The 23,901-nt window shown below is 54.1% G+C and overlaps 7 protein-coding genes across 7 annotated transcripts; 3 read left to right on the forward strand and 4 right to left on the reverse strand.

Moving 5' to 3' along the window:
- Window positions 1-4,071: 4,071 nt before the first annotated feature.
- Window positions 4,072-6,988, forward strand: NCS54_00084900 (Kinesin-like protein; the record flags this gene model as incomplete). The annotated part of the gene is made up of 2 exons (XM_053146486.1): window positions 4,072-4,837; window positions 4,896-6,988. The coding sequence occupies 2 exons, from the start codon at window positions 4,072-4,074 to the stop codon at window positions 6,986-6,988; spliced, it is 2,859 nt and encodes a 952-aa protein (XP_053002461.1).
- A 2,753-nt stretch (window positions 6,989-9,741) lies between these two features.
- On the forward strand, window positions 9,742-11,577 carry NCS54_00085000 (Hypothetical protein; the record flags this gene model as incomplete). Its single annotated transcript, XM_053146487.1, has 1 exon — window positions 9,742-11,577. The coding sequence occupies one exon, from the start codon at window positions 9,742-9,744 to the stop codon at window positions 11,575-11,577; it is 1,836 nt and encodes a 611-aa protein (XP_053002462.1).
- An 848-nt stretch (window positions 11,578-12,425) lies between these two features.
- On the forward strand, window positions 12,426-13,913 carry NCS54_00085100 (TAFII55-N domain-containing protein; the record flags this gene model as incomplete). Its single annotated transcript, XM_053146488.1, has 1 exon — window positions 12,426-13,913. The coding sequence occupies one exon, from the start codon at window positions 12,426-12,428 to the stop codon at window positions 13,911-13,913; it is 1,488 nt and encodes a 495-aa protein (XP_053002463.1).
- Window positions 13,914-14,263: 350 nt separating this feature from the next.
- On the reverse strand, window positions 14,264-15,352 carry NCS54_00085200 (Hypothetical protein; the record flags this gene model as incomplete). Its single annotated transcript, XM_053146489.1, has 1 exon — window positions 14,264-15,352. One exon carries the CDS (start codon window positions 15,350-15,352, stop codon window positions 14,264-14,266), a length of 1,089 nt encoding a protein of 362 aa, XP_053002464.1.
- Window positions 15,353-15,875: 523 nt separating this feature from the next.
- Window positions 15,876-16,814, reverse strand: NCS54_00085300 (DUF3074 domain-containing protein; the record flags this gene model as incomplete). Its single annotated transcript, XM_053146490.1, has 1 exon — window positions 15,876-16,814. One exon carries the CDS (start codon window positions 16,812-16,814, stop codon window positions 15,876-15,878), a length of 939 nt encoding a protein of 312 aa, XP_053002465.1.
- A 544-nt stretch (window positions 16,815-17,358) lies between these two features.
- Window positions 17,359-19,113, reverse strand: NCS54_00085400 (Hypothetical protein; the record flags this gene model as incomplete). Its single annotated transcript, XM_053146491.1, has 3 exons — window positions 17,359-18,495; window positions 18,552-18,749; window positions 18,865-19,113. The coding sequence occupies 3 exons, from the start codon at window positions 19,111-19,113 to the stop codon at window positions 17,359-17,361; spliced, it is 1,584 nt and encodes a 527-aa protein (XP_053002466.1).
- A 2,562-nt stretch (window positions 19,114-21,675) lies between these two features.
- Window positions 21,676-22,956, reverse strand: NCS54_00085500 (Hypothetical protein; the record flags this gene model as incomplete). Its single annotated transcript, XM_053146492.1, has 2 exons — window positions 21,676-22,808; window positions 22,860-22,956. The coding sequence occupies 2 exons, from the start codon at window positions 22,954-22,956 to the stop codon at window positions 21,676-21,678; spliced, it is 1,230 nt and encodes a 409-aa protein (XP_053002467.1).
- Window positions 22,957-23,901: the final 945 nt, after the last annotated feature.

Consider the following 23,901-nt stretch of genomic DNA (forward strand, 5'->3'; position numbering starts at 1 on the left):
CAAGCAAGTGAGCGTCGCTATCACACCGAGGAAGCATGAGGAAGCTGTTACCCCTGCAAGCAGACAAAGCCTCTCAAGGTGAAGCGGGCTGATAGTGTACCCGAGACGGCGGAAGCTGTCTCTGATGAACCATGTCGACCAGGGCGAGAGAAGAGGCGAGTTTTTCTCCTAGCGACGAGCAACGAGATCTAGTCGCCTCGTCCCACACAGCTGGAGCTGGGCTGGCATGCAATGCCGAAGCTATCGATGGGATGTTGCTAGTTTTCCCTCGCCTGCCAGATCCTTTTCGCCGAGGCATTGACATCGGTATCGGGTGGTTCGAAGGCCATATCTTTTTTTCTTCATGGCTGGGTTGCCGGGTCCTGGTAAAAGGGGGCACGGACAAGGGGTCCCCCCTCTCAGGCTTTTTGACAACTCGCGATGCCCATTGACGAACCGTGCTAGCAGCCAAGCCCTGGGGGGCTGCTGAAATTGCATCCACAGCAAGGCTAGGACTCGAGCCAATGGTGGACGACGAGGCGGCGGGCTGAGAGACGACCAGTTGGTTCACTGTGATCATGGGGGCCCTAGATGAGACAAGCCATGGGGCTCTTTTGCGATGTCTTAATGAGTAAATGAGGACGACGTTCTCCGTCGGCTCGGAGTTTCAAGGCCATTACGATCGTGCGTTGCATCGTGGCTTCAGCCCATCTCTCTGTCTGTAGTTCCGTGCTCTGTTCATGATGCTGACGGTGGAGTATAGGCAGTTCTGTCTGTGCCTGCTTGTGCATCGGGCCGCTCTGGTCATGGCACGGCAGACGCACGCACAGTCGCCTCGCTTATAACGCGTCCAGTACAGCCTCTTCTGTGCTCCATTAAAGGCGTGCTATCGCCGTCTCCGCAAGTCCGGGGGCGTCGATAGCATGTGGTCAGGCGTTGCATGCCAAGTGAGTGTGCAAATCTTTTTGAGGAGGGGCATGCAGGTACGGATTGGATCTGCATCCATGGCACAAACATGCAATGCCGACTAATGAACGCATCATGGACAAGTCTGTGACACGGCTTGAAGATTCTGATGTGTTGTTGCATGGAATTGCATGAAGAATGCCATGAGGAAGCAACATTGAGTTGCAACATTATCTCGACTGCAGATGAGAGGCAGGTCTCTACTGCAAAGTCTGGTCTGCACAGGCGAGCCTCGTGGCGTGTGATGTGATGAATGATTGTTGGACCAGAAGAGGGCTCCATCGACAAGGAACAAAAAGGGGCGTCCATCAGGGCAGGGCCGAGGCGAGGCTAGCCTAGCCGTATCGGGACCGGGTGGGCGTTGGCAGGGGAGCAGATGCGCGAGAAACGCAGCTGTGTGAGACATGTCAGCTTTTCCTTTTTCTATTTTATTCCCAATGTTCTGCCATTACTGGTTGAATTATTGATTGGGAGGCAACTGCAAGAGGGAGCGAGTGCTGGCTTGGCAGGGCTAACAGAGAAAGAGGGCTTGGAATTCTCGGAGACGAGAGCTGTTCTCGGAAGAAAGAAGGGGGGGTCGACTCGTATCGTATCACGCAGAATGAGATGAAAGAGGCGTACGTACTGGTCGAGAAAGAGAAAAGAGAGCAAGGTGATGGAGGCGTCTGGCCTCGAACCACAACGTTGCTTGAAACGGACCATTCTCGGGCATGGCTTTCCTCCACCACGTTTGAGATTTCTCTCTATGTCGGGCACTAAGGTACGCAACCTTATTAGTTCAATAGTGACAAGAGGATGGACGGATCGACCGAGTGCTACTGTACAACGGGATCGATCTTGACGCAACCAGCCGACGGACGAACTTGTGGAGAGATGGAGGTTAGGTTGCCCGGCCGAGAGTCAGACTGTCATCCATCTCATCGAGCAGCTCCCGTCTTCTGGCAGTTTATCTGACGGGCATTATTGCAGTAGTATTGCAAGCGAGAGCGTTGGATAACTTGGGTCCATGTAGTGCAATTGGATGGCTTTCTTTTTGACATGCTTCGCTTTCACAAGAGTCTCGATCCCTGAACCCTTCCCACCTTGGATTCCAAATTTATTTGTTTTTTTTCTGGCCCCCTCCACTCTTTCCTTTCTTTGGCTGCCCGCGCCCCCCACCTTCCCAGAGGACGACCGGGGAAGAAAGATGCCTTCAGGCTCGCTGAGTGGTCCCGGCCTGGACCCCTGTAGACAACCCCGGGCGGCTTTGGCCGTGGCCCCCCCTGGAGGCTGGGTCGACCTCTTTTGCCCAATGTAACCCGAGAATATGAACGGCTTGCATATCGTAATTACCGGCCCTGTAAAGTACAACCTCGCGCCTTGTGATGCCGCTATTCGGCGTGTTTCGTCTTCGCGTTATAGTTTAATGGTACTTTGGTGTCCACCGTAAAAGACTGCAGTCGATTGGTACTTCTTCTAGTGGCCTCTCTTCCAGCTAAAACGCTAGTGCTGTACGCACTGTAACCGGCGCCGGCCTCTGGTGCTGCAGTACCGATACCTGGAAGGTCGGGCCTCTCTGCTCAGGTGCTTTCCATGAGAGCCGTTTTCAGAGTTACCTTAACCAGGCTCGTTAGCACGTAACAAACACGCTTTCGAATTCAACACTCTCACATTCGACTTTTGATTCCATTCATCTCTCGTTTCACCATACTTTCGTTTTCAATCTCATTCCCTCATTTCTCACTCCTTTCGTCGCTCTTTCTTCCCAGTCTTCCTTCCTGCGACCCGTTTAGACCCGCGACGTCACGCCACTCACGCCAGAAGCCCACATCCAATCCATCCATTTGTGCTGTGTTGTGCTTCTGCACTGCGCTGCCACGGGTCTTGCACGCGTGTGGGACTGCATCCCAGTTGTCCCAGCCCTTCCTTTCCCTCCAGACTCGCCTCGACAGGCTCTCATTCTTTTCCTCCCCACTTCATCAACACCAAGAGCAGGGCAGAAGGCGGCACTCTTTGCGGTAATCTCAGCTGGACTGTGTCGTACATACCTTGAACCATCACTCGTCATCTCATCTTGCCCCCAGCTGCTAGCATCGACGCCGGCATCCAGGCGACCTCGGTTCCATCTCTCTGGCTTCAGCCCGGTCCAGCCTAGCCATCAAACCTGACCCAGCGCTGACCATTGTGCAACTCGCGGGCAATACATTACAACACTACAGCGCACCTGTAAGATCGATCACGCACCATCGGCCGCCAGTACACCAGCCATACAGCCAGCCAGGTCCTGATCTTGATCCGTGTTTTCTTGTCCCGGTCCTGTTAGTCGACCCCGAGACGCCAGAAGGACCCGGCATCGTCACCGTGCCCCAGTCTGCAAAAAGAGACGAACAAGGTCACTTACCATCATCCGCAGCATCCACCCACGCTAGTCTAGCTCCCAACCTGGACTTGGGGCCTTGCTCTCTCGTGGTGGTCTTTGCTTTTTACGAAGGGGGGAAGGGTTCACTTCCTCATCTCCTGTTGTGTCGCTCACTTGGACGAGGGCACCTGGAACGCTCCTCAACGCCGCCGCACCCCCTTTCAACTACATACCTCTTTGGACGCTGGGAATTCCTTCCCTCGACATACTCGACGGCTCAGTACGTTGCTGGTTAACTTTCTTTCAATCTTGCTTCCATTCTGTTCAGCCTGCATCCTTTTTGTTGCCTTCTCACTAGGAACCTGCCTCCTGTCGCTATCATACGCTAGTCCCGTCGACTGCCCCAAAGTCACTGACCACCAGACCCCAGGTCAATCCATCCAGCCTCCGCGAGAGAAACACCCTCCCGAGTCCGCCCCGTCTACCCGCGTTCCAGCGATTTATTCCTCCCTTGATCGGCCGCAAACAAGTCCACCCTTGCGCAGGACGTCGTCGAAGCATTATCGAATTTTCTCTGTCCCTTGCGAATCGAGCGCCCTCCGCGATCGAGACTGACGTTGAATCCAATCGAGCTATCATTCGACCTGTCGTCATCGTCCGAGGGAGTTCATGGACCGACCGACTTTTTGAACGGATAACCAGACTTTCGACCGGGCTACTAGCCCTGAGCTTGCGAGTCCTTCACTCTCTTCACTTTTTTCCCACTTGATTTCATCACACACGCTGCCATGACGACTACGCTGCCGCGGCCATCGCGGCCTTCGGTTGGGCCACCGAACATGGCCTTGCCCGCTCTGCCCGTGAGCAAGACGCGCAAGAGCACCGGAAATATCCCCTCATCATCGACCTCAAGCAAGTCAGCACCTGGTACTCCCAGATCAGGACTCCGGACACCCTCAACCCTGAGCCTCGCTCCTCCCAGTCCATCACCCGCACTCCCTCAGTCTAAGCTTACTGCTGGTGTAAACGGTGCGGGAAAGACTATCCGGAAGAGCGTTAGCATTAACTCATTCCCACAACCACCCAGAGGTGATACTCGTGTACCGCCTAGCCCGCGAGCACCCGTCGACAAGAACCGAACATCCAGGAAACCTTCCAAGGCCAACAAGGACTCGATGTATAGCACGTTTAGCTCGAGCACCCCCAGCTTTCTCAACGGCAGCGCCGATGGAAAATCCATCACCAGCGTGCGCATGTCTGATGGTCTGATTAGCGTTTCTTCCCCACCCCAGAGCAGGAGTTCTTCGGCGCAAGACTCATACTCAACATCGGCTACGACATATGATGATCCCGTAGAAGGCTCGAGCCAGAAGCCCGATGCTACTGCTGATAAGCGAGCGTCGAAGCATGATGGAAAGGGCAACGTCGTGGTGAGCGTCCGAGTCCGACCGGATGCAAATGGAAACAATGGGAGTCCGGATGGCGAATGGATGGTTGATGGGCGCAAGTCGCTTATTTCATTCAGAGGAAAAGATGGCGGGGATCATTTCTATGGTATGTGAATTCCTGAGGGTGGCTGGCTGCGAGCATCACTAACCTCCCTTTGCTTTAGACAACGTTTTTACGACTCACGATAACAACTCCCGAGTATACGATCACATCGCAAAACGGCTAGTCCGACGAGTTATGGAGGGCTATCATGGTACTGTCTTTGCCTACGGTATGACCGGCACAGGCAAGACATTTTCGATGCAAGGAACTGCCTCATCACCAGGCGTGATCCCCCTCGCCATCACTGATATTTTCTCTTACATCCGAGAAACACCCTCGCGAGAATTTTTGCTGCGAGTCAGCTACCTTGAGATTTACAACGAAAAGATTCATGACTTGCTGAGCATGCCCACAGCTGGCGGCATCGGCGGCGGCACACAGCAGGATGAGATCAAGCTTCGCGAGGACAGCAAGCGTGGTGTCTATGCCACTCCCCTAAAGGAAGAGATTGTGCAGAGTCCCACCCAGCTTCTACGTGTCATTGCCCGGGGTGACCAAGCTCGGAGGACAGCCAGCACCCAGTTCAATGCTCGCAGTTCGCGAAGTCACGCTGTCGTTCAAATTGTGGTTGAGAGCCGAGAACGCATGCCAGGGGCCAGCTCAGCTGGGGAGAGCAAGCGATCCGGACTTCTTCCCGGTGGTGTCCGCGTGTCAACACTGAGCTTGATTGATCTTGCTGGTTCTGAAAAGGCCGCCGAGTCAAAAGAGCGGAGACAAGAGGGTGCTCACATCAACAAGAGTTTGCTCACCCTAGGCACCGTCATCTCGAAGCTTTCAGAGTTGAAAGAGAAGGAGAGCAAGGGTGGAGACAAGGAAGGAAAGCATCTTCCTTACCGTGATAGCAAACTTACTCGACTCTTGCAAGGAGCTTTGTCCGGAAACTCACTCGTCAGTATCCTCTGCACCATCCAGATCGGTGCTGGAAACAGCGCCGTGCTAGCCAATAACCACACCCTGGAGACGATCAACACTCTCAAGTTTGCCTCGAGAGCCAAGAATAACATTGTCAGCCACGCAAAGAGAGCCGAGGAAGCCCTCGGAGCTGGTGGTGAAGGAGGCGCGAGGGTGTTGCTTGAGCGCTACCGGATGGAGATTCTGGAACTAAGACAGCAACTGGATTCTCAGGCCAAGAAGAAGAAGAAGGAGGAGTCGGAAGAGGATAAGATCCAGAACGAGGTGGAGGAGAAGGCGCGGGAAGCTGAGGCTGCAGAACGACACGAGGAACAAATTCTCGAGATGCAGCTTGCCCGAACAGCACTCAAGGAGCGAATCGATCACCTGAACCGACTCATCCTCAGCTCCAAATCGATCGGTGTCAACTCGAACGGATCCATCAGCTCTCTTGGACAATATGCTCGCTTCTCCCAGATCTCACTACCAGCATCGATCCGTTCATCGGTCGCTACGTCCGTGGGCGGTAAGTCGCTCCTGGAGCGAACATCATCGATGACCTCAGCATCATCCACCATTGGACGTCGGTCTAGTGGCGGTCAGAGAATTGGAGACGAGATGGGCGAGGTCGATGACGACAGTGCCGGGGAGTTTGGAGACGGCACAGCTTCTTTGACGGCACAGAACCGCGCCCTCCAGGCAGACCTCATGGACAAGAACCGGTATATCGCGACATTGGAGAAGCGACTCCTCCAGGCTCGTCGTACAAGCTCCAGCCGAGCATCGGTGGGCTTCGCTGCGCCGAACAAGGGCATCATGGTCGGAGAGGACCATAGCGTGTCTGCGGCACTTCGAGAAAAGGACAATGAGATTGCCGATTTGCGAGCAAGACTGGACGACAAGGACAGGATGCTGGCTGCATTGAGGAGTGCGGCTCGATCCCGGGACACGGCCGAGGCGACAGTTGAGCCTCGATCACCGCCTCCGCAACAAGAATCGCATCCTCAGACGCCAACTGAGACGAAGCCAGCAGAATGCGAGAAAAAGCGAAGCCGAGGGGTTGATGAGATGAATAATCTTCTTGATGAGATGCTCCAAGATCGAGTCGAGTCTGGAGAAGTGGTCCGGGGCAAGCGAGGAAGTTTGCGTCTGGCCAGCGGTCCGAAGATGGACTCGCTAGCAGAACCCAGCATGGAGCCGCTACGACGAACACCGACACCAAGCCCGATCGAGGAGCCCAAGGCTGTGTCGGCAGAGGTATAGAAGGGGACATAGAAAGACGAGTGGTATTTTCCTTGATTCGAGAGCGATGGGAGTGTTTTGAACAGAACAGAACAGAGTGAAAAGGCGTTTCACACCGGCGTTAAGGAGGCGGGATACTATTCTCTCAGGGGAAAAGGGATTTTGTTTGCGTTATACCCGATTTTACTTTCGTTTGTCATAGGCAAGGAAACACGGGAATGGCCAGGTCTAGGAGGACTTGATTGTTTCTTTGGCAATGTGGGCGCCTGCGTTGTTCATTTCCGGGACTCGGGAAGGTACATCCCGCATTGTGTTATGTGAGTTAATTTATTGCGACCAGGAAGCGAAGCAGGCGGCCAGATGTCTATACTGTGACATGATTTTCCTTGGTTGAATTTTGTTTGGTGCTTAACGCAGAGAGAGGCGTTGTCTGTACTAGTACTACATGATGGACGGCGGAAGGAAACTTGGTGGCGGAAATCAACAGGCAACGGTTGAGTCGCTGTGGAGAGATAATGACGGGGAATGAGAGAAGATAAACTCGAAAGGACAAGAATGATAGAAATTCCTGATGCAAGTGCTTGTTTGTTTGTGCAGAGCAAAGTGAGTGAGGCTTGGCTTGTCATGGATGTCACGATGGTTCGGAGACCAAGGTTTTGGCTCGCTTGGTTTCACCAGGCCCATGTCGGTGAATGCAAACAACCATATCTTGAAGAGGCAGTGGGTGGGTGTTGAAACTCGGAGGAGGGATTACAGCACGATGATGGGCAGACATGGATGATGCTGGAACGGGAGATGGCTGATGCGGAGAGTATCTGTAGCATGAACTGGGACGCAGATGGCGAGACAGTCGGGCACGGAAAAGGTTGGCACATGGTTTATGCAAGGAAGCGAGTCGTGTTTGCTGGGACAAGGACGAAACACGGGAGGTGGGAGGGAGGGTACAAGATGTGTGATTGGGTGGGTAGTGTTACAGGGAGTACGGATGTGTTGTTGGTGATGGCTTCTTCTTCATGGTGGCTGTTACGACTATAAACACCGTTTGGAGAACCTCGAATAGGCCATCGGACAGAGTTGAGATGAAAGAGAGCTTCCAGCCGTCAACAATGTCGTTGAAATTGGGGGAGCGCTGTTGGATGGACCAAGAGTAGGACGCCCGCTGATTGGCCCAGACCGTTGAGAATTGCCCAATGTGAAACAGGTCTAGAAATTAGCCAAAGTTGAAAGTCCCCCGCCAAGATTAGCCAGGAGCTGTACCTTGCAGAAGCGCGGGACCGGGGTCAGCGAGAGTCGTTGTCGAGGACGAAGGTTCGAGGTGATGTGAGCCCATGACAACTCAGAGATAGGAAGAGCGGAGGGGAGGTCTGTTTCGGTTGCCGCTGACAAAGTTGCATTCGCGCTGGTGTTTGCCATCGGGTTAGTGGGCAAACTTGATGATCGACAGCATCCCGGTCGAATGTCTGTCTGTAACAGTCGGCGACGTTTGATTGCCGGGAAAACGCAACATGCAGTGTCTCCCGATCACGGCCTGGCGTCGATGCTGTGACGGCGGGAGAAACATCTCTTTCTTGCCTAAGTCTGTGCGCTGAGCTGTACACGATAGCCATCCGCCCCCTGCGCAATCAACCTGCGACGGCTACTCCCTTTTGGTGTTGCTGCTCAGCTGTAGTCACGCCCCACGACATCGTTCACGGGTCTAGCCTTGATTACTTGGTGATATGGCCTGAGGACCGGAGTGCATGTGTAGATTAGTTGGAGGTCATTTGGCGTGTAGGATACTCGAGGATTGAGGCTAGCGGTGACATGTCCATGTAAGAGTTGGATCGCGCCTCTCGACGCGACTAAGCCATTCAAAGGAGGAGGTATTGTCACGCCTTGTCTGCGGCGTCAGATAACATAGGTGACATGATGACGGCTCACGCGTTAGCTTTACTGGCACTATAATCCATGGATCTGAGTGAGGTCACTTTGGGCTAGAGCATCTCGAAGCAGACCATGCCTCGGAGGTTCCTTCCCATCCGGGATGCTCCCTGCCAGCCCCATCTTGGGACGGACTCGCCAGATTTCTTCCTTCCACTCTTGACCAACATCCAATATCCATACACGTTGGGGACTTGAGACCTTGTTCTCTTCCTTTCTCTTCTCACCTGCTTTTGGCTTCATTTCTCTCATGCGCGGCCTGGAGGCTTGACGTCTTCATTTCACCATAACCGCCCTTTTTGATCTACTTCTTCATACGCTCCTTCCAACCCCCGTCCTATTTCTCCGTCGCCTACTCGGTGATCTTTTCTGGACCGCCCTTTTTCTACCCAACAAAACGAACGACTCGTGTGTGTCCGACTGGACGCTTCTGCTTCTCGCCTCTTGTAGCAAACAAACCGCTGGATGGGCTTGCGAAACGAATTGATGACCCGATCCCGTTCATGACGACGACTCCCGCTGTATCCGACCTTCTATCTTCCATTGTCTGAGCATCGGCGCGGACGACACTAAGCTCCCGTCTTTCTCCATTATCAGCAATTCGACCCGTGTTTGCTCCGGTTGCACCAACGGCTTGAAGCCCGCATCGGATATACAACCTCAATTCTTTCTTGTCACTCCTTTACAGTCAGAGATCTCCCTTCGAGAACGACCTGGTTTGCCGTCTCCGGAATCCTGACCTTCTTATCTTACAACGCCTCTGAGCTTTCCTTGATCTTCGATCTTCGACTCCCATTCAACCGTCCAAACTTGATTGTTTGGTTCACTCACACTCATTTATAAACGAATTCATCATGTCGGCCCCGAGTCAATCCAAGATGCTGGTGGTGCCGCCGGCGCTGAACCTTCGCCGAGCTGGCTCTTACAACGCTCAGGATCGTGGACCTCTTTCTTCTACCACTTCAAGATTCAGCTTCAACCACCTTCTCTTCTCTCCGCCACCTTCCCCAGCTCTTCCTGCACTGGTGCCTCGACCCCCGAAGAGGACTTCGAGTCAGATCCTGGTTACTCGGCCGAGCCGAGTGTTTCGACGACTCTTCCTCCTCGGAGCGCTGCTTTCGATTATCTATGTCATGGGACTGGCCTTCCAGAACCCTGATGTCATTCCCGCCGCCGTCTGGCCTTACTTTGGCCAGGAGGAGTTTGAGATGGTTGGACAATACGATCTGCCTGACTTCCCGACTCCTATCCTCATCAGTGACAACAAGGGCCGCTCCAAGTGGACTATTTCTATTCCTCCAAAGCATGATTTCCCCCTGACCATGGAACAATACGCCGAGATGGGTAGCCAGTGCCGAGAAGTGTCTTCGCGAGCCCGAGACCTCCACCGTAAGGCTCCTATCACCGAGCAGGAGATCGTGAACTATGATGCCCGAGACGACTATTTTGTCGACATTTACGAGGCTGAGAGGTCCGGTCTGCTGCCACCCGGCAAGGGAATGCGGACTAGGGGCAAGGGCAAGTTCGTTGGGTTGGATAAGAAGCACATGAAGTATAAGCCTGTTTGCGAGAGCTCCATGACTTTTGTACTTGAGACTTCCGATGCTGGCCTTGGGAACACGCTCATGATGCTGTGGACTTTCTACGGACTCGCCAAGCAGCAAGGCCGAGACTTTTTCATCGTCGACTCCCGCTGGGCTTATGGTCCCTATACTGAGATCTTCGACGCCCCTCCTGTTCCCGATTGCCGACCCCCTCCACGACACCACATGGTTCCTTGCCCCTTCCAGGCCCGTCACCTAGTCGTCTCGGCGGCTACAGCAAGGGAAGTCTTCCCCGCGCTGTTGGCCAAGCACCACCGTATTGCCGGCACCGACAACCCCGTCAAGGACCTCTTCCAACTGGCACGCACTGGATTCGAGGATCTTTTCTCCTTGAGCGAGGATGACCAGGCTTATGTCGATAACCGTATAGTTGGTCTTCAGGCCAAGGCCAAGATGGGAGACACACTCACCACTCGTGCGCCCATTGTCGGTCTTCACATTCGCCATGGTGACCAGCATCCGCTCGAATTCCAATATCGCGACAACTACATCCCAGCCGAAGTTTTCCTCAAGCAGGTGGAACAGTTTGTGGACGAACACTACAACGCATCCGAACTCGAGGATCCCAAACAGCGCCACTACATCACCCTGCTTGCTTCTGACGACCCAACAGTGCGGGAAGAGCCCCAGTTTTCAAACGTCATCCTCTCTCAGGACCGAATCCGCCTGGCCTCGAAAGGAGCCATCGACCAGGCGCACGGCAGCTCGGAGCTGCTCCACAACTTTGTTGAAAAGACGTTTGGCTGGGAGGGCGGATTCTTTGCTGCCATGTTCTGGAACCTGGGCGTTGACAGCAAGAACAATGCTGCCGAAGCCCCTGCCGGAGTCAACGTTCAGGGCGTAAACGAAGAAGCCAGACACATGGCGCCACCATCAGAGGAAACGCTGAGATTGCGAAGCCTCATTGGGCGTGCGTACATGATGGACCTTGCTGTGCTCTCTGAGTCCAGCGACAAGATTGTGTGCGCAGTGAGCGCCATGGGATGCCGCCTGCTAGCCGTCATGATGGGATGGGAAGACGGCATGGAGAAGGGTGGTTGGAAGAACGTGGATGGATCGTATGGGTGGACTGGCATTGACTGGTGATGACAGTCACCCAGACATTGGAGAAGGGTTCGACAATTCCTTCTCGTCCATCGTTGAGTTCATAATCCACCGTCATTTTTCATGAGGCGAGGCAGGCATTGGGTGGCGTTGGTCGGCGTTGATTCTGGAAAGCAGCATGATACCGATCTTTTCTCTTTTTATTCTTTTACTTTTTGGAAAAAGCACTTGAACATGTTGGACAAGAGTCCTCTAGAAGCAGATATTCTAAATTTCAAACCATTACCCTCTTTTCAGTTGATGAGCCTCTTGGTTGCTTCATGTAAGTTGTGAGCTAGACTAGTGCAAGTAGCACTCTTTCTCAACATATTAGCTCCTAACGTATTCAACTATTTGCTAGAAAATGAGTAATTGCTAGTGAGTCTCGAATACAGATGAATTTCCAGCTAATATTCCTATGCAAGCACTTGGGAAACCGCATGTGTTTGTCAAGTTATGAATGAAATTCACATTCAATTGTTCAAGCACCAAAGCGGATAAAAGCGGGTCCAAGCCACTAGACTCTGCGCTCATCATCATTGTTCCGCGCAGGAGCAGGCGCGGCTCGACTTTGGACTCGTCCCAATCCACAAACTCCCATCGTGCTTCATTCACATGAGCTCCAACATTGATACATTGATCACGGCATTTGGCCACTCTCTCAGCATCGCCTCGCCTTGCTGAGGCCTTCTACTTTTTATTCTACTTGTGACGCGATCGAGACACCACCGACCAACCGAATCGCGATAGCTCTTCGACATATCCACCTTGCTCTGCGCCGAGCAGAGAAGCTCATCACAGCCAGCCTCGTTCACGATCCCCCACAAGCCTAGAGCTCCCCCGTCGCCGCCATGTCTGGCTCAGCACCCGGTTCCGATGCTGCGCCTGCAGCGCCCCCGAAGCCCCGTCTCAAGATCAACGTGAGCCGGTCCTCATCCTTCGTCGAGGCCAAGACCAAGAAGACCCCCTCCGCCGCAGCGACTCCCACAGAGGGCAGCGGCCCTCGCAAGGTCAAGCTCAAGATTGGCAAGTCGCAGCCGACGACGCCCGCGGAGCCTCCGCCGCCAAAGACAAAGGCCGGCAGGCAGACCAAGCCGACCCAGAAGCTCGTGGAGAGCAAGAAGCGCGCCCACGACGAGCTGGACGACGATCTCCCCCTCGCTGCCTCGTCCCAACAGCACCTGGCAACAAAGATCAAGCTCAAGCCGTCAAAGTCGGGCGTCACGCCCACGCTGGTCGTGAAACCCAAAGGGCGCGCCCCCGTACACCCGCCAGGAGACGGCTACGATTCGGAGGCCAGCGATCGTGAGAAGGACCCTTCGATCGAGGAACAGTTTGTGCTGCGGATGCCGCCAGGAGAGCACTGCGAATATGTGCGACAGTGCATGGAAAATGGAAAGATGGGCGTCGCGCGCGCCCAGGGAGGAGCCGACGTCCAGCTCAAGTTCTTTGAGGAGGACACGCGGCGCGCCGTCATGACAGTCAAGGGCCAACCCTTTGCCGCCGTCATGGTCGATCTACCTACTATTACAGAGGCCATGAAGACATGGGATCGCAAATCGTTTCTCAAGTCGGCCGATATCTGCCAGATGCTCCTCGTTTTCCAAAAGGTCTCTAATGAAGCCGAAGCTAGGCAGGTGCCTTTACCGTCCATGATTGACCAGCACTTCCGATGGCCGCACGGTCTAACACCACCCATGCACGATTGTGTCAACCGAAGATTTGCAAAGACCATCAGCCGTAAAGAAATCGAGGACAAGGAGGCAGAGGTCGAGCGCTTGCTGGCCGAGGACGCCAAGGCGGGTTCAACGCGATGGGAGTGGGTCGACGAGAGACAACAGGAGGAGGACGAGTACGGAGCAGAAGAGGACGCCGAGGGCGAGATGGACGACGGCATGGACTACTTCCAGAGCCAGGACGTGTTTGGCGAAGACAACGATCTCGAGGCCGACCTCGAGGCCGCCTTTGCCGACGATTTGTTTGCCGAGACCCCCGCAACCGGCATGGATGCGCCGACGCCTCTCACAACGACACAGGTCAACACCCCGGCGGCCATCCAGGAGAGCATCGAGGCAGACGAGTCTGAAGAGGTCTCTGATGATGACGACGATGACGACGACGACGAGGACCTGGATGATGATGCCCGTGCCCAGCGCGATGAAGAGCAGGGAGTCAAGGATATTATCAATGACCTCAAGAAGCAGCTGGCCAACAAGCAGGCTGAGCTGGCTCGCACCCAAAACAAGATTCTGCGTACTCGTATCGAGCAGACCATCAAGCAGCTCAAGTCGGAGATTGAGCTCAAGAATTCCTCCATTGGCATCGAGACCGATGACTAGATGGAGAACAAGCATCATGGAAGGCGGACTTATACAGGCTATGCACTCTACCCGTGGCATATTGTCATACCGGGAAACAGGCTACACGATTGGAGAATGGCGTACGGTGTCTCCCAAGGTTTGGGAAAGGGGATGTTTGATTATCGACTTAGAAATACCACTTTCAATTCCATCAACATTAATACGTATTCCCCCCTCATGGTCCTAGAACAATATCTCGCCCATCTCCATCACACCTGTCCGAAATTCCTTGTTACATGTTCTTCTACCGCCATTCTTCTTGACTCCTTGGAAAAGATGCTCATTTTCATCGCCAGGTCTCATCAACTCCTTGTACGAACAAATCCGCTTCACATCTGCGCCAACAATTGCACAGTTCGGTGTTTCTTGGTGACCAATACCTCCGTCGCTGTATCAATCACATCCCGCCAAGCCACGCTGTGGCAGAGCTCTGTGAGATCATGAGGACGCCATGGCTCGCCAGTTTCCATCTTGATAGCCTGGAAAGCTCGTTTCTGGATCGCCCGTTGAAGCACCTTGGCAATGCCAGGGTCGCGTCGCCCTTGCTTCATAAGATAATTGGCAATGAACTCGGGGTCTGAACACTTGGTTACTTTGTGCTCTCGGTTCCAGCGTTTGGTCGAGTTGATGGCCTCAGTAATTCGGTATTCATGTTCCGACGAAAGGGCAAGCTCTGGATCCAAGTTAGCAACCGGCAACGGTACTTTGGCAGATTGGAGATACTTGCGTTGTTGTCGATTGAGGACGACGACATCCAACCTTTCTCGACGCATCGCACGAGTCTCCATTCTCGGGTTTGACTGCCGGGCTGGCAGAGTCCGAGTGGCAGAGGGAGGGGAGGGGGCAGAGGGCATAAGAGCATCTGGCGTTTGGTTGCTGCCCAGCATCTCCTTGATCTTTTCAAATAGGTTTCGATCCCTCAGAGCGAATTGTCGGTTTTGATCCCTCAGAGCATCGAGTTGCGCTCTGATATCATCCAGCTCCGCCTTCCATTCCGCAACTTCTTGAAGTATCTCTTGCTGCAGCTTGGCAATATCAGCCCGGGTCACGAGGGGTTTGTCGCCGTATTGAGCCAAGTGTATCTTGACAGCTTCAACCTCTCGCATATATTTTGCCAGGGTAGCTTCATTCTCGCGTCTGAAATCTTGATCGTCGGCAGTCTTGATGGCGAGGCGCTGGATATTACGCTCGAGGCGCAGGGCATGTGTGTTAAGGTTACGAAGGTTGAGCTCAAAGGTCATGCTACACAGAGCTTGGGCCTTCGCCTCAAGCTTGTTGGTTGATCTGGTTGTCTGGTTTGCGGGGTTCGCGGGCAGTGGTAATGAGGATAAGAGGGGGTGGCGATACTGGGACTGGCTTGGTTCAGGGGAGACAGGAAGCTGCACCACGGGGTCGGAGCGGCGGCGATAGAGGTCCATCTTGGAGGTGAGGCTCTGCTATGTGAGGAGACTGTCAATGACAAGGATGTTGTGATGGTTGCCAATGTGTTTGATGAAGCAGGTTGGGTGGATTCAAGTGAGATGGACGAGAGGAAAAGAATCCAGTGTGAAGGTGGTTGAAGAAGGTAAGTTTTAATGAGGCTTGGGGAACAGGAGCAAGCTCTTTATCTACAGTCGGTGATGGAGGAAAGAGGCATCCAGCTACCTGCCTGTGGCAAGAGGTGAAGGGGCGTGGGAGAGGAAGGAGCTCATGAAACCCACTTACACCGTTGAGGGAAGGCACCCCACAGACGACACATCACCATCAAGTGTGTTGACAAAATGGATGTCTTTCTCGCTGGTTGGTAATAAAGGCCCAGAGAATCTCAACGTGGATGCAGACGTAGGAATAGATATACAATTAACTACAGGATATTCACCTAGTTGATACTTTGAATTCAACCTCCAGACCTTGTACAACAAGTAGACTCCTCCTATCACTGCATCCCACTGAATCTCTCTCCTACTCCAAATCCCCGATAACTTGAGCATCCTTTCCCTTCTTCCTCTCCTTTGCAATCCATCGCAGAAACATGCCCACGTCCTTCGCAATCTGTCCCGCCAAGCCCAACTTCTGCACCCACATGGGCACCAGACCTCTCGCGTCAGACGCCGTCCCCATCACCCACTCTATCCTCCCATCCGCCAACTCCCTCACCCTCTCGATACTCGTGTACGCTGCTGGCACTGTACCCTTATGCGAAGATTCATCAGCGTCATCGCCTGCCTGCATGGCGATCTGGACTACAAGGAATTCCCTTTGCCCCTTTAACGAGGTTGTGGCCTGCAGGACGGGAAAAACGCGGCGAGTAAGAGGGCCAGGGAGCTGATGAACCGCCTCTTCGCGACGAAGCGTCCAGTCTGTCCATGTCGTGCCCTCGACTTCGACCTCAATCCCTTTACAATCCCACTCCTGCAGCCTTGACGAGCTCAAGACGCTCGGTGTAAAGGCCGTTTCCGCCTCTGCATGCTCCTCTTTGAAACACCTCAAAAACTCATCCCAATCCGCAGTCCCCTCTTCCTTCTTCCCAACGTGAGTGCTCCGCCGCAATGCCCAAGTTTCTGACTGAATATTGCCTGCCTTGATGCCAAGCGACGAATGAGTCTGGGCAAGTGCGTCAAGGGTTTCAGAGTCGACAGTGCGCTCAAAGAGATGCACAGGAGCCGTAGATCCGTCAAATGTCTTTGTTGACTTGTGCTTCCATAGCTCGGTAGGACTGCGTAGCTCTGTGGTATCATCTGCGGATGGACCTTCGGATGGTACGGAACTGATGAAGGGGAGAGCCTCGAGGAGGATCGAGCCGAGAAGGACCTTGAGGTCCTCAGTTTTGGCTCCTGCAGGTGGGAGTTTCGATGGGTGGATGCCCCAAAGGCGAACAAGAGGACCATATGACTCGCTCATGGTGTCTTCAGTAGATAGGCTTGCCTTCCATTAAGGGACTATAAGTAAGTTGAGGATGACCTTTGTCGGGATGAAAGAAATTGAAACCTTAATAAGCTGATTAGGACGGAGAATGTATCTGGGATGAAGCCGCGAGAGTAGAAGCAAGATCTGCTTAGAATGTGTGAGAATGTTGCTGGCAGGTATGAAACCATCAACAGCCATCAACTTGTCCCTAGTAATCGTCATTGACGGAGACTCCCGTCTGAGCGGGGGCTAGCTCACATTTCCAAGCCAAGTTCATTCAAGACACACATCATCTCATTCCAAAAACCACCAACAATATGAAAAACAATAAGCAAACCAAAAATACGTCAGTTTAACCATTTCTTATTAAATATGTATAAGTCTATTGCCAGAGCTTTGCCGGCATTGCATGGCAAATGAGTTCTTTTTTTAACCCAGACCAATCATTATGCACTCAACTCCTCAACACGCCCATCGCATTGCCGCGTATATACAAGTGGTGTTCGTATTCTCTCATCATTTCTGTCAGATTTCGAATCTACTGGCGTCTCTCCCAGCGAATGTTGGCAGGCTCCAGGGGTCGCGAGAAGAGCGAGGCATAGTCGGTGCCGATAAGAGTGTTGCCGCCGTCGACGTTGCTGAACTTGAACTCACGGACAACCTCGGCCACAATGGTCTGCAGTTGCGCGTTGGCGAAGTGCTCGCCGATGCAGCGATGACGACCGGCACCGAAGGGCAGGTAGGGAGAAGCGGAGCCCTTGCTGACAAGGCCGTATCCGTAGTCGATCTTCTCCTCCTCATCGGCGTTGTTGCGGACAATGGTAGGGGCGTTAGGCGAACCGGCCTCCCATCGGTGAGGGTCCCACTCATCGGGGTTGGGGAAGTAGGCAGGGTCGGAAGCGCTGACACCGGGGGCGGCCAGGAGAGTGTGGGAGGTCGGGATAACATACTTGGTTCCGGGAACGGGCATGGGGGACTTGACGGCGCGCATGATAGAGTGGATAGGGGCGTGGAGGCGGAGAGTCTCCTTGATGATGGCCTGGTTGAGAGGGAGCTTGGCAAGATCCTCAAACTTCAGAGGGGGGAGGTCGGCACCGAGAGCCTTGACCTGCTCCTGGTAGAGCTCCTCCATGATGTGGGGGTACTGGGCGAGACGGAGCATGATCCAAGAGCTGGTGGAAGAGGAAGAGTGCTGGCCGGCCATGAGGAGGGCAATCATCATATGGGCGACCTCGTGGTCGGGGACAGGGGTGCCGTTCTTGTAGGTCGAGTTCATGAGATGCTTCATCATGTCGTGCTCGGTGTCATCGTTGTCCTGGGCGCGGCGCTCCTTGATGGTGTCCATGTAGATCTTGGCGACGGTTCGCTGAGCGTGGTCACGCTTGCGGTTCCAGGGGAGAGGAGCCCAGTGAAGCATGAAGTTGATGGGGGTGAAGCCCATATCGAGGTCGTGGTAAAGAGCGGCGAGGGACTCGTCAAACTTGCTACGGATGACACTGCCCTGGAGGGCGTGGGAGGCGGTGAAAATGGTGATCTCGGCCATCTTCTTGGGGATATCGACGATGCCGGTCTTGCCCTTGAAGTCGGCGCTCTTCTTGAAGTAGTCGCGCACCTCGCCAGAGATGATGGGGACGTAGGATCGGAAGGCCTCGGTGGTAAGAGCGATCTTCATGAACTATCATAGGATGTCTTAGCATTCAGTCATGGAATGCGGATATCGTTATCTCTCACCTTCTTCTGCTCCATGAGCTTGGCGTTGGGGCAGTCGTAGACAACATCCTTGCCAAAGACGGGAGTGGTGAGAACAGTGTAAATCTCCTCAGCGCAAACGTCCTTGAGCTTTCCGTTGAGAATAAAGTCGTTTCCGGAGGGGCCCACGGCAACGGTGGTTTTCTTGCCGAGGAGGACAAAGGTGAAGACATCGCCGAACTGAATCGCGAAGTTAGCTAACATTGCTCTCTATATCTGTACTACTGGCAAGCATATTTGCTGCCAGGAGCCAAGTTTCCTCTCAATTGAAAGACTATAGCTCGTCTAGACTCACCTTGGCGCGGTTCTCCTTGAAGAAGCGAGGGGGGTCCATTCCGTAGGTGACAGTGCTTCCAATGAATGGGAACCAGTGGAACACCATGGGGGGCTCGTTGGGGTTGACGAAGAGGATCTGGCTGAGGACATTGAGGATAACAGAGAGGACGACAATGGCACCAAAGCCAATGCCGACCTGCTGGCCCAGGGGAAGCTCTTGGAACTGCTGGGCGAGCGGGTGGCCCGCGATCTCGTGGAGGAGTCCCATGGTTGAGGGAGGACGGGAGGAATAGAAGGGTTGTTGCTGTTGAGAGCGGCTCTGGAGAAGAAGGGAGAGAAAGAGGAGGGAGATGATCGCCTTAAACGTCAGGGAGAGCACAATTCCCAACGACGAGTCCTTGAAAAGAAGAGACCGATAGGGAAAACAAGAGAGAAGAAGACGGCGAAGGAGATTAACTGATATGTAATTGCGCCAGACCCTGACGTTTTTTTCCGACCAGGGGGGAAGGAGAGGATCAGTTGGGGACCCCACCCACCTGCCGAGCGGCAATCACTTGGAAGGCACAGAAGGTTCCTAGCCACAGCACGGCACACCGCCTAGACACTCTCGGGAGTTAGTGGGCTCGTCCCCCTGTAGGAGTTCGCTCTGCAGCACCCTCCGCCTGTAGTGTCCGCTGCTGTGGCGAGTGGGTGACGGGACCTGCAACTCTGTGCCTGGCAGGTGGATACCTCAATCAGGGCCGATTCAGAGTCTGATTGGTTGGTGTGTGCGGATTCGTATTCGTATCTCTGTTAAATTGAGATCTCGTCCCTCCTTTTTCGCATTCTTATCCATCTCCCCCGCCCAGTTTTGACTTGCATCCGTCGCTGGAGCAAGCTTCGTGGCTTACATAAACTCGATCACTGCAGATGATACTTCTGCCATGCTTCAATGCCTACCAGCCAACTTCTCCAGGACCAATTGCTCGTGATCGCATTCCTAATACCGCCCGAACTTGAGGGTCGAAAAGTTCACCTCCTCAAATTGATCCACTAACGGCCTCCTGGTCCTTGTCCTTGCGGCTCATTGCAGTGCTGGGTCTCTAACCACGTACACCTTTAGAAATGGCCTGATGAGTTGTCAGCCGTGACAGTGATTGGCCGCCTTTTGCCCATCTCCTCGCCATGTTCCGAATAAGAGGATGGTCTTTTTCCTTTGCCCATGAGCCGTGCCTTTTACCGGCCATCTGGTGTAACGATGCTCGGATCATATTCAGGGACCTCGATGAATAAGGCCATTTAGGCCATTGGTCAATTCCTCTTTCTTCTCTTTCGCGACCCTGGGGAGCTGTTGGCAATGGGCGTTCGCTTTCACATGCTGGTCGAGTTCGAGCCGGACTCTCGCAAGGGTGTTGTTTGTGTTTCTCCAAGGAGATCCTTCAAGCAATGATCCGCTACATGCCCGGGTTACATCCCCAATACTCGTTTCTTTATCGCAAGAACTTGAGGCTGCCATCATGTACGAAGAACCTCGCTGAGACTGTGTTATCTAATCAGTGGATGTCTGCAGCATCTGGTTGCAAGTCACTGTCACTAACAACAATAACCATCACCTGTAAGAGCTTAAAAGATTCTAAACCTTCAATTCGCCCAACAAAGCTTCCAAGCCCCTGACAATTCCCAAAAGCCCCAGTCGTTCTCATGAAAAAAAGCGTAGTCTTAACCACCAACCGCCCCGGATCGCTCCGATCATCGACCGCCGCGCCTCATACGCACCCCGCTTGTGGGCTGACGTCGCGGCCCTTCCGTATTCGGGAGCGACGGCGGCGAGCCGGCCCCGGGCCCTCGTCTCGTCTTGTCCCGGCCGGCGCCGACTTGCGCGACGGTGCAGGAGGCCCGGACAGGGGCCCCATGAGGGATGCCGGCAGATGTCGTGAGTGCCGCTTCCGACTCCTTTGGACTTAGTAGTTGCTGTTCCCTTGTTGGCCATGCGTCAATAATAGCAACCTTGCTCTGAAACGTACTCGTATCTTGACTCTGTTCAAGATATCTGTTTCGTTGGCGCTTACCAAGTCGCATGATGAGCTGACACAGCCGGAGCCCTAGATCACTCACTGCAACGTAGGAAGACCATGCTTGCGATAGTCAACCCAACAGGAGTCTTTCCCCGCCTATGATGTCTCATTGATTCGATGTCCTCACGGGGCTCGAAACCTCCCAACAGTTTCCAATACCACGCGTCCACGAGACACCCACTCACGTTACCTCCTCTTGCAAGTTTAGTTGTTATTCACGCGACCAAAAATTGAGACAGAGGTTGATCACTCGCCTATATCGAAAGGTCATGTCTTGACATCTAGTCACAATCAACCGCGTCTCGAATTCGTACCGATTATTCGACAACAGGGTAGGCATTTTTCAAAGAGATTTTTATTTCCTATGTTCCAACTACCATACTTTGAGGGGAATAATTACCGACGCCAATGTGTGGAGAGCATCTACCCGGTTGCAAACAACGGTATAGCCAATACCAAACATGCAAAAATAAATCATTGAAGCCATCCCATAAATCCCCAGTGTATGTCCCTGAGAAGCGCGCAAAGTAGAATATGATGCAACAAGATATCCCCGCCTGTGTGTGTAACGAGTCGTTAGATGAAAAACGCCGACATTACCTCGCTGGGACCGTAGCTTTGCGTATCTCATGACCATGACCGCGCAGAATGATATCGTCAGTACCCAAACGCCCGCCCCCTCGAAAAAGCCGCCTCCAGAGTTCGGAACGAAGTCCTGTCCGCTCCCTAGAGTCCGAGCTCATTAGACAAAGAAACCCAGAGCCATGTCCGCAGGTCTAAGCAACGATGCTCTTTCCCACGGCCCCCCAGCGAAGCTTGCGGAGGCCGTTGCCAGATGACCGGATAACTTCCTGGCCACAAGACGTGGTCTCGTTGACGCTGCCCACGCTCCCAACACTGGCTGCGAGCGCCTCTTGCTTACCGACCTCCCGTCCGATAACGTATCCAGCACCAAATCCAACCACGGATACAAGGACCACAACACCAGCGCTGACAACCCAAGTGAGGAGCGTCGGAGAGATGTATGGCTCTTCCGCCTGCGCCGTTCGCTTCTTTTTCGTAGCCCGTGGGGCCGTAGCCGATCCGGAGCTGTGCTTGCCCCTCTCCGAAGTGCGGGAAGTAGATCTAGCAGGGGAGGCCCGTTTCCGTGGTGGAGACGGAGCCGTGGGTCGCTGGGCCTGTGGTGGCTCCGTCTCCAGCTCCGACTCCGGCACAAGTCGCAGCTCCATGGGTTGGTTGCTGGGGCCCACGCCCGCGCTGGCAGCCCGCTGAGCCTCTGCCTCCTCCTTGGACTTGGGCAAGCCTCTCGCCGCATGAGCGCATGAGAGCAGCGTCGTCAAGGAAGCGCGCAGGGCGGCGTCGTTCTCCTCCCGAACCGAAGGGGACATGAAGCTGGGACCCGCACGGTGGGGCCGTGCCTGGGAGGAGCGCCGGGAAAACGACGACCGGGCAAGACCGCTGTGAGGATGAGGAGGAGGGACGGTTGGAATAGTAGGAGCAGACTCTCGTCTTTGGGCTTGGTTCGTTGGCGGATGAGAGAAGGCATTTGGCTGAGGTTGGAAGACGGGTTGGTCGGATACCTGCCCAAGCGCGGTGACGTTATCTCCGTCCGACTCCGCATCGGAATCCATGTCCTCATCGTCATCATCCTGCCGCACGTTCTCGGTTGAACTTGTAAGCAGACGGTCCTCTTCGCTATCGCTCTCGTCGTACTCTTCCTGACTGCTCAGATCGGCAGCGTAGACGTTGTGGATGGCCGTCTGCTGCTGCGGAAGGGATCTTGTCGAGTTCTGGGGGCGCCGCCGACGTGCGTGCGGGTTCCCAACGCGCAAACCGGTGGTGACGATCTCATCGCCGATACTCGACAGCGAAGATGAAGAAGGCTGCGACGAAACCTCTACCCACGATTCTGATGCCGTTAGCCCACGCGCGCAAGGCAGAAAGGGGGACAAGGACAAACCATCAAAGCGTCTCTGTGGAGGAAGCCCCGGACTCGATCGTGTTCCAGTCCTCGACACCCTGCTCCCCTGCCAGCTCTGACCTGCTTGTTCAGCCATAGTTTCTTTTGTTCGAGTCGTCAAGAGACAAGTTTGGTTGAAAGACCGGAAAGTTAAGAAGGGAGATCAGATATTGGGAATCACGGTAATAAACTGCCTGGGCGCAGCAACAAAGCGTGGGGGTATTAGATCGGCGCTCTGCGCAAAACCCCGCTTATCTCACACGATGTCGAACCAGGGACTCGGCGCTCTGGGGTGATGTTATTCGGAAGGGGGAATAAGGAGAGGAACAAGACCTGCAGAAGCGGGAAAGGGTCCAGAACGAAGCATAAGGGGATATTAAAAAAGAGCAGGCTACAAGGAGGTCCTGGGCAGCGAAGTCGGGGGTAGGTCGGTGAGGATGGGGACTGGGTGTTGTTCTGGCACGCCTTTGTTAGAGGCACGAGAGCATGTCCGGTAGCACATCGATAGCGTTTTAGGTAGAGGTACTTGGGAGTATGTGTGGGGGGACAGTGCGAGAGCATCACGCGACTCTGTGAAACGCGGGCGTGTCACGGTCGGACACCAGGCCGACTTGGTCTCATCGAGCATGCCGTAACGATGACGCCGATGCTGTCGCACACTGTGCTGTCATGGTCCCGAGGGCGGTGAGGCAGCCATTTGGATGTACCGGTACTTGACGCCCCGCCCGTCTTTGTGAGCACGCAGCACGAACCAGCCGGTCATGAGCGCAGGGGCGGGGTTCTATTGCCCAAAAGAGTTCGCATGGAGGCCAGCTTCAGTGTGTGAGTGAGCGTCCAGTGTGTTTAGGTGTCCTCGACAGGAGGGAGGTGATATTGGCCTCATTTCGATAAAAGGGGCCATTCACGCCATAAAGCGTGGCCAAGGCCTTTGTTTGTGTTTCGGCCTCGTGCCGAACCTCGAGGGTCTTGTCTCGTATGGATCCATGGATGCTTTGTCGACGTGGATCAACAAGGCTTGCTTATCGATCTATCACCTTGCTTT

The sequence above is a fragment of the Fusarium falciforme genome, chromosome 1, assembly GCF_026873545.1.
Source record: "Fusarium falciforme chromosome 1, complete sequence".
Taxonomy (NCBI): domain Eukaryota; kingdom Fungi; phylum Ascomycota; class Sordariomycetes; order Hypocreales; family Nectriaceae; genus Fusarium; species Fusarium falciforme.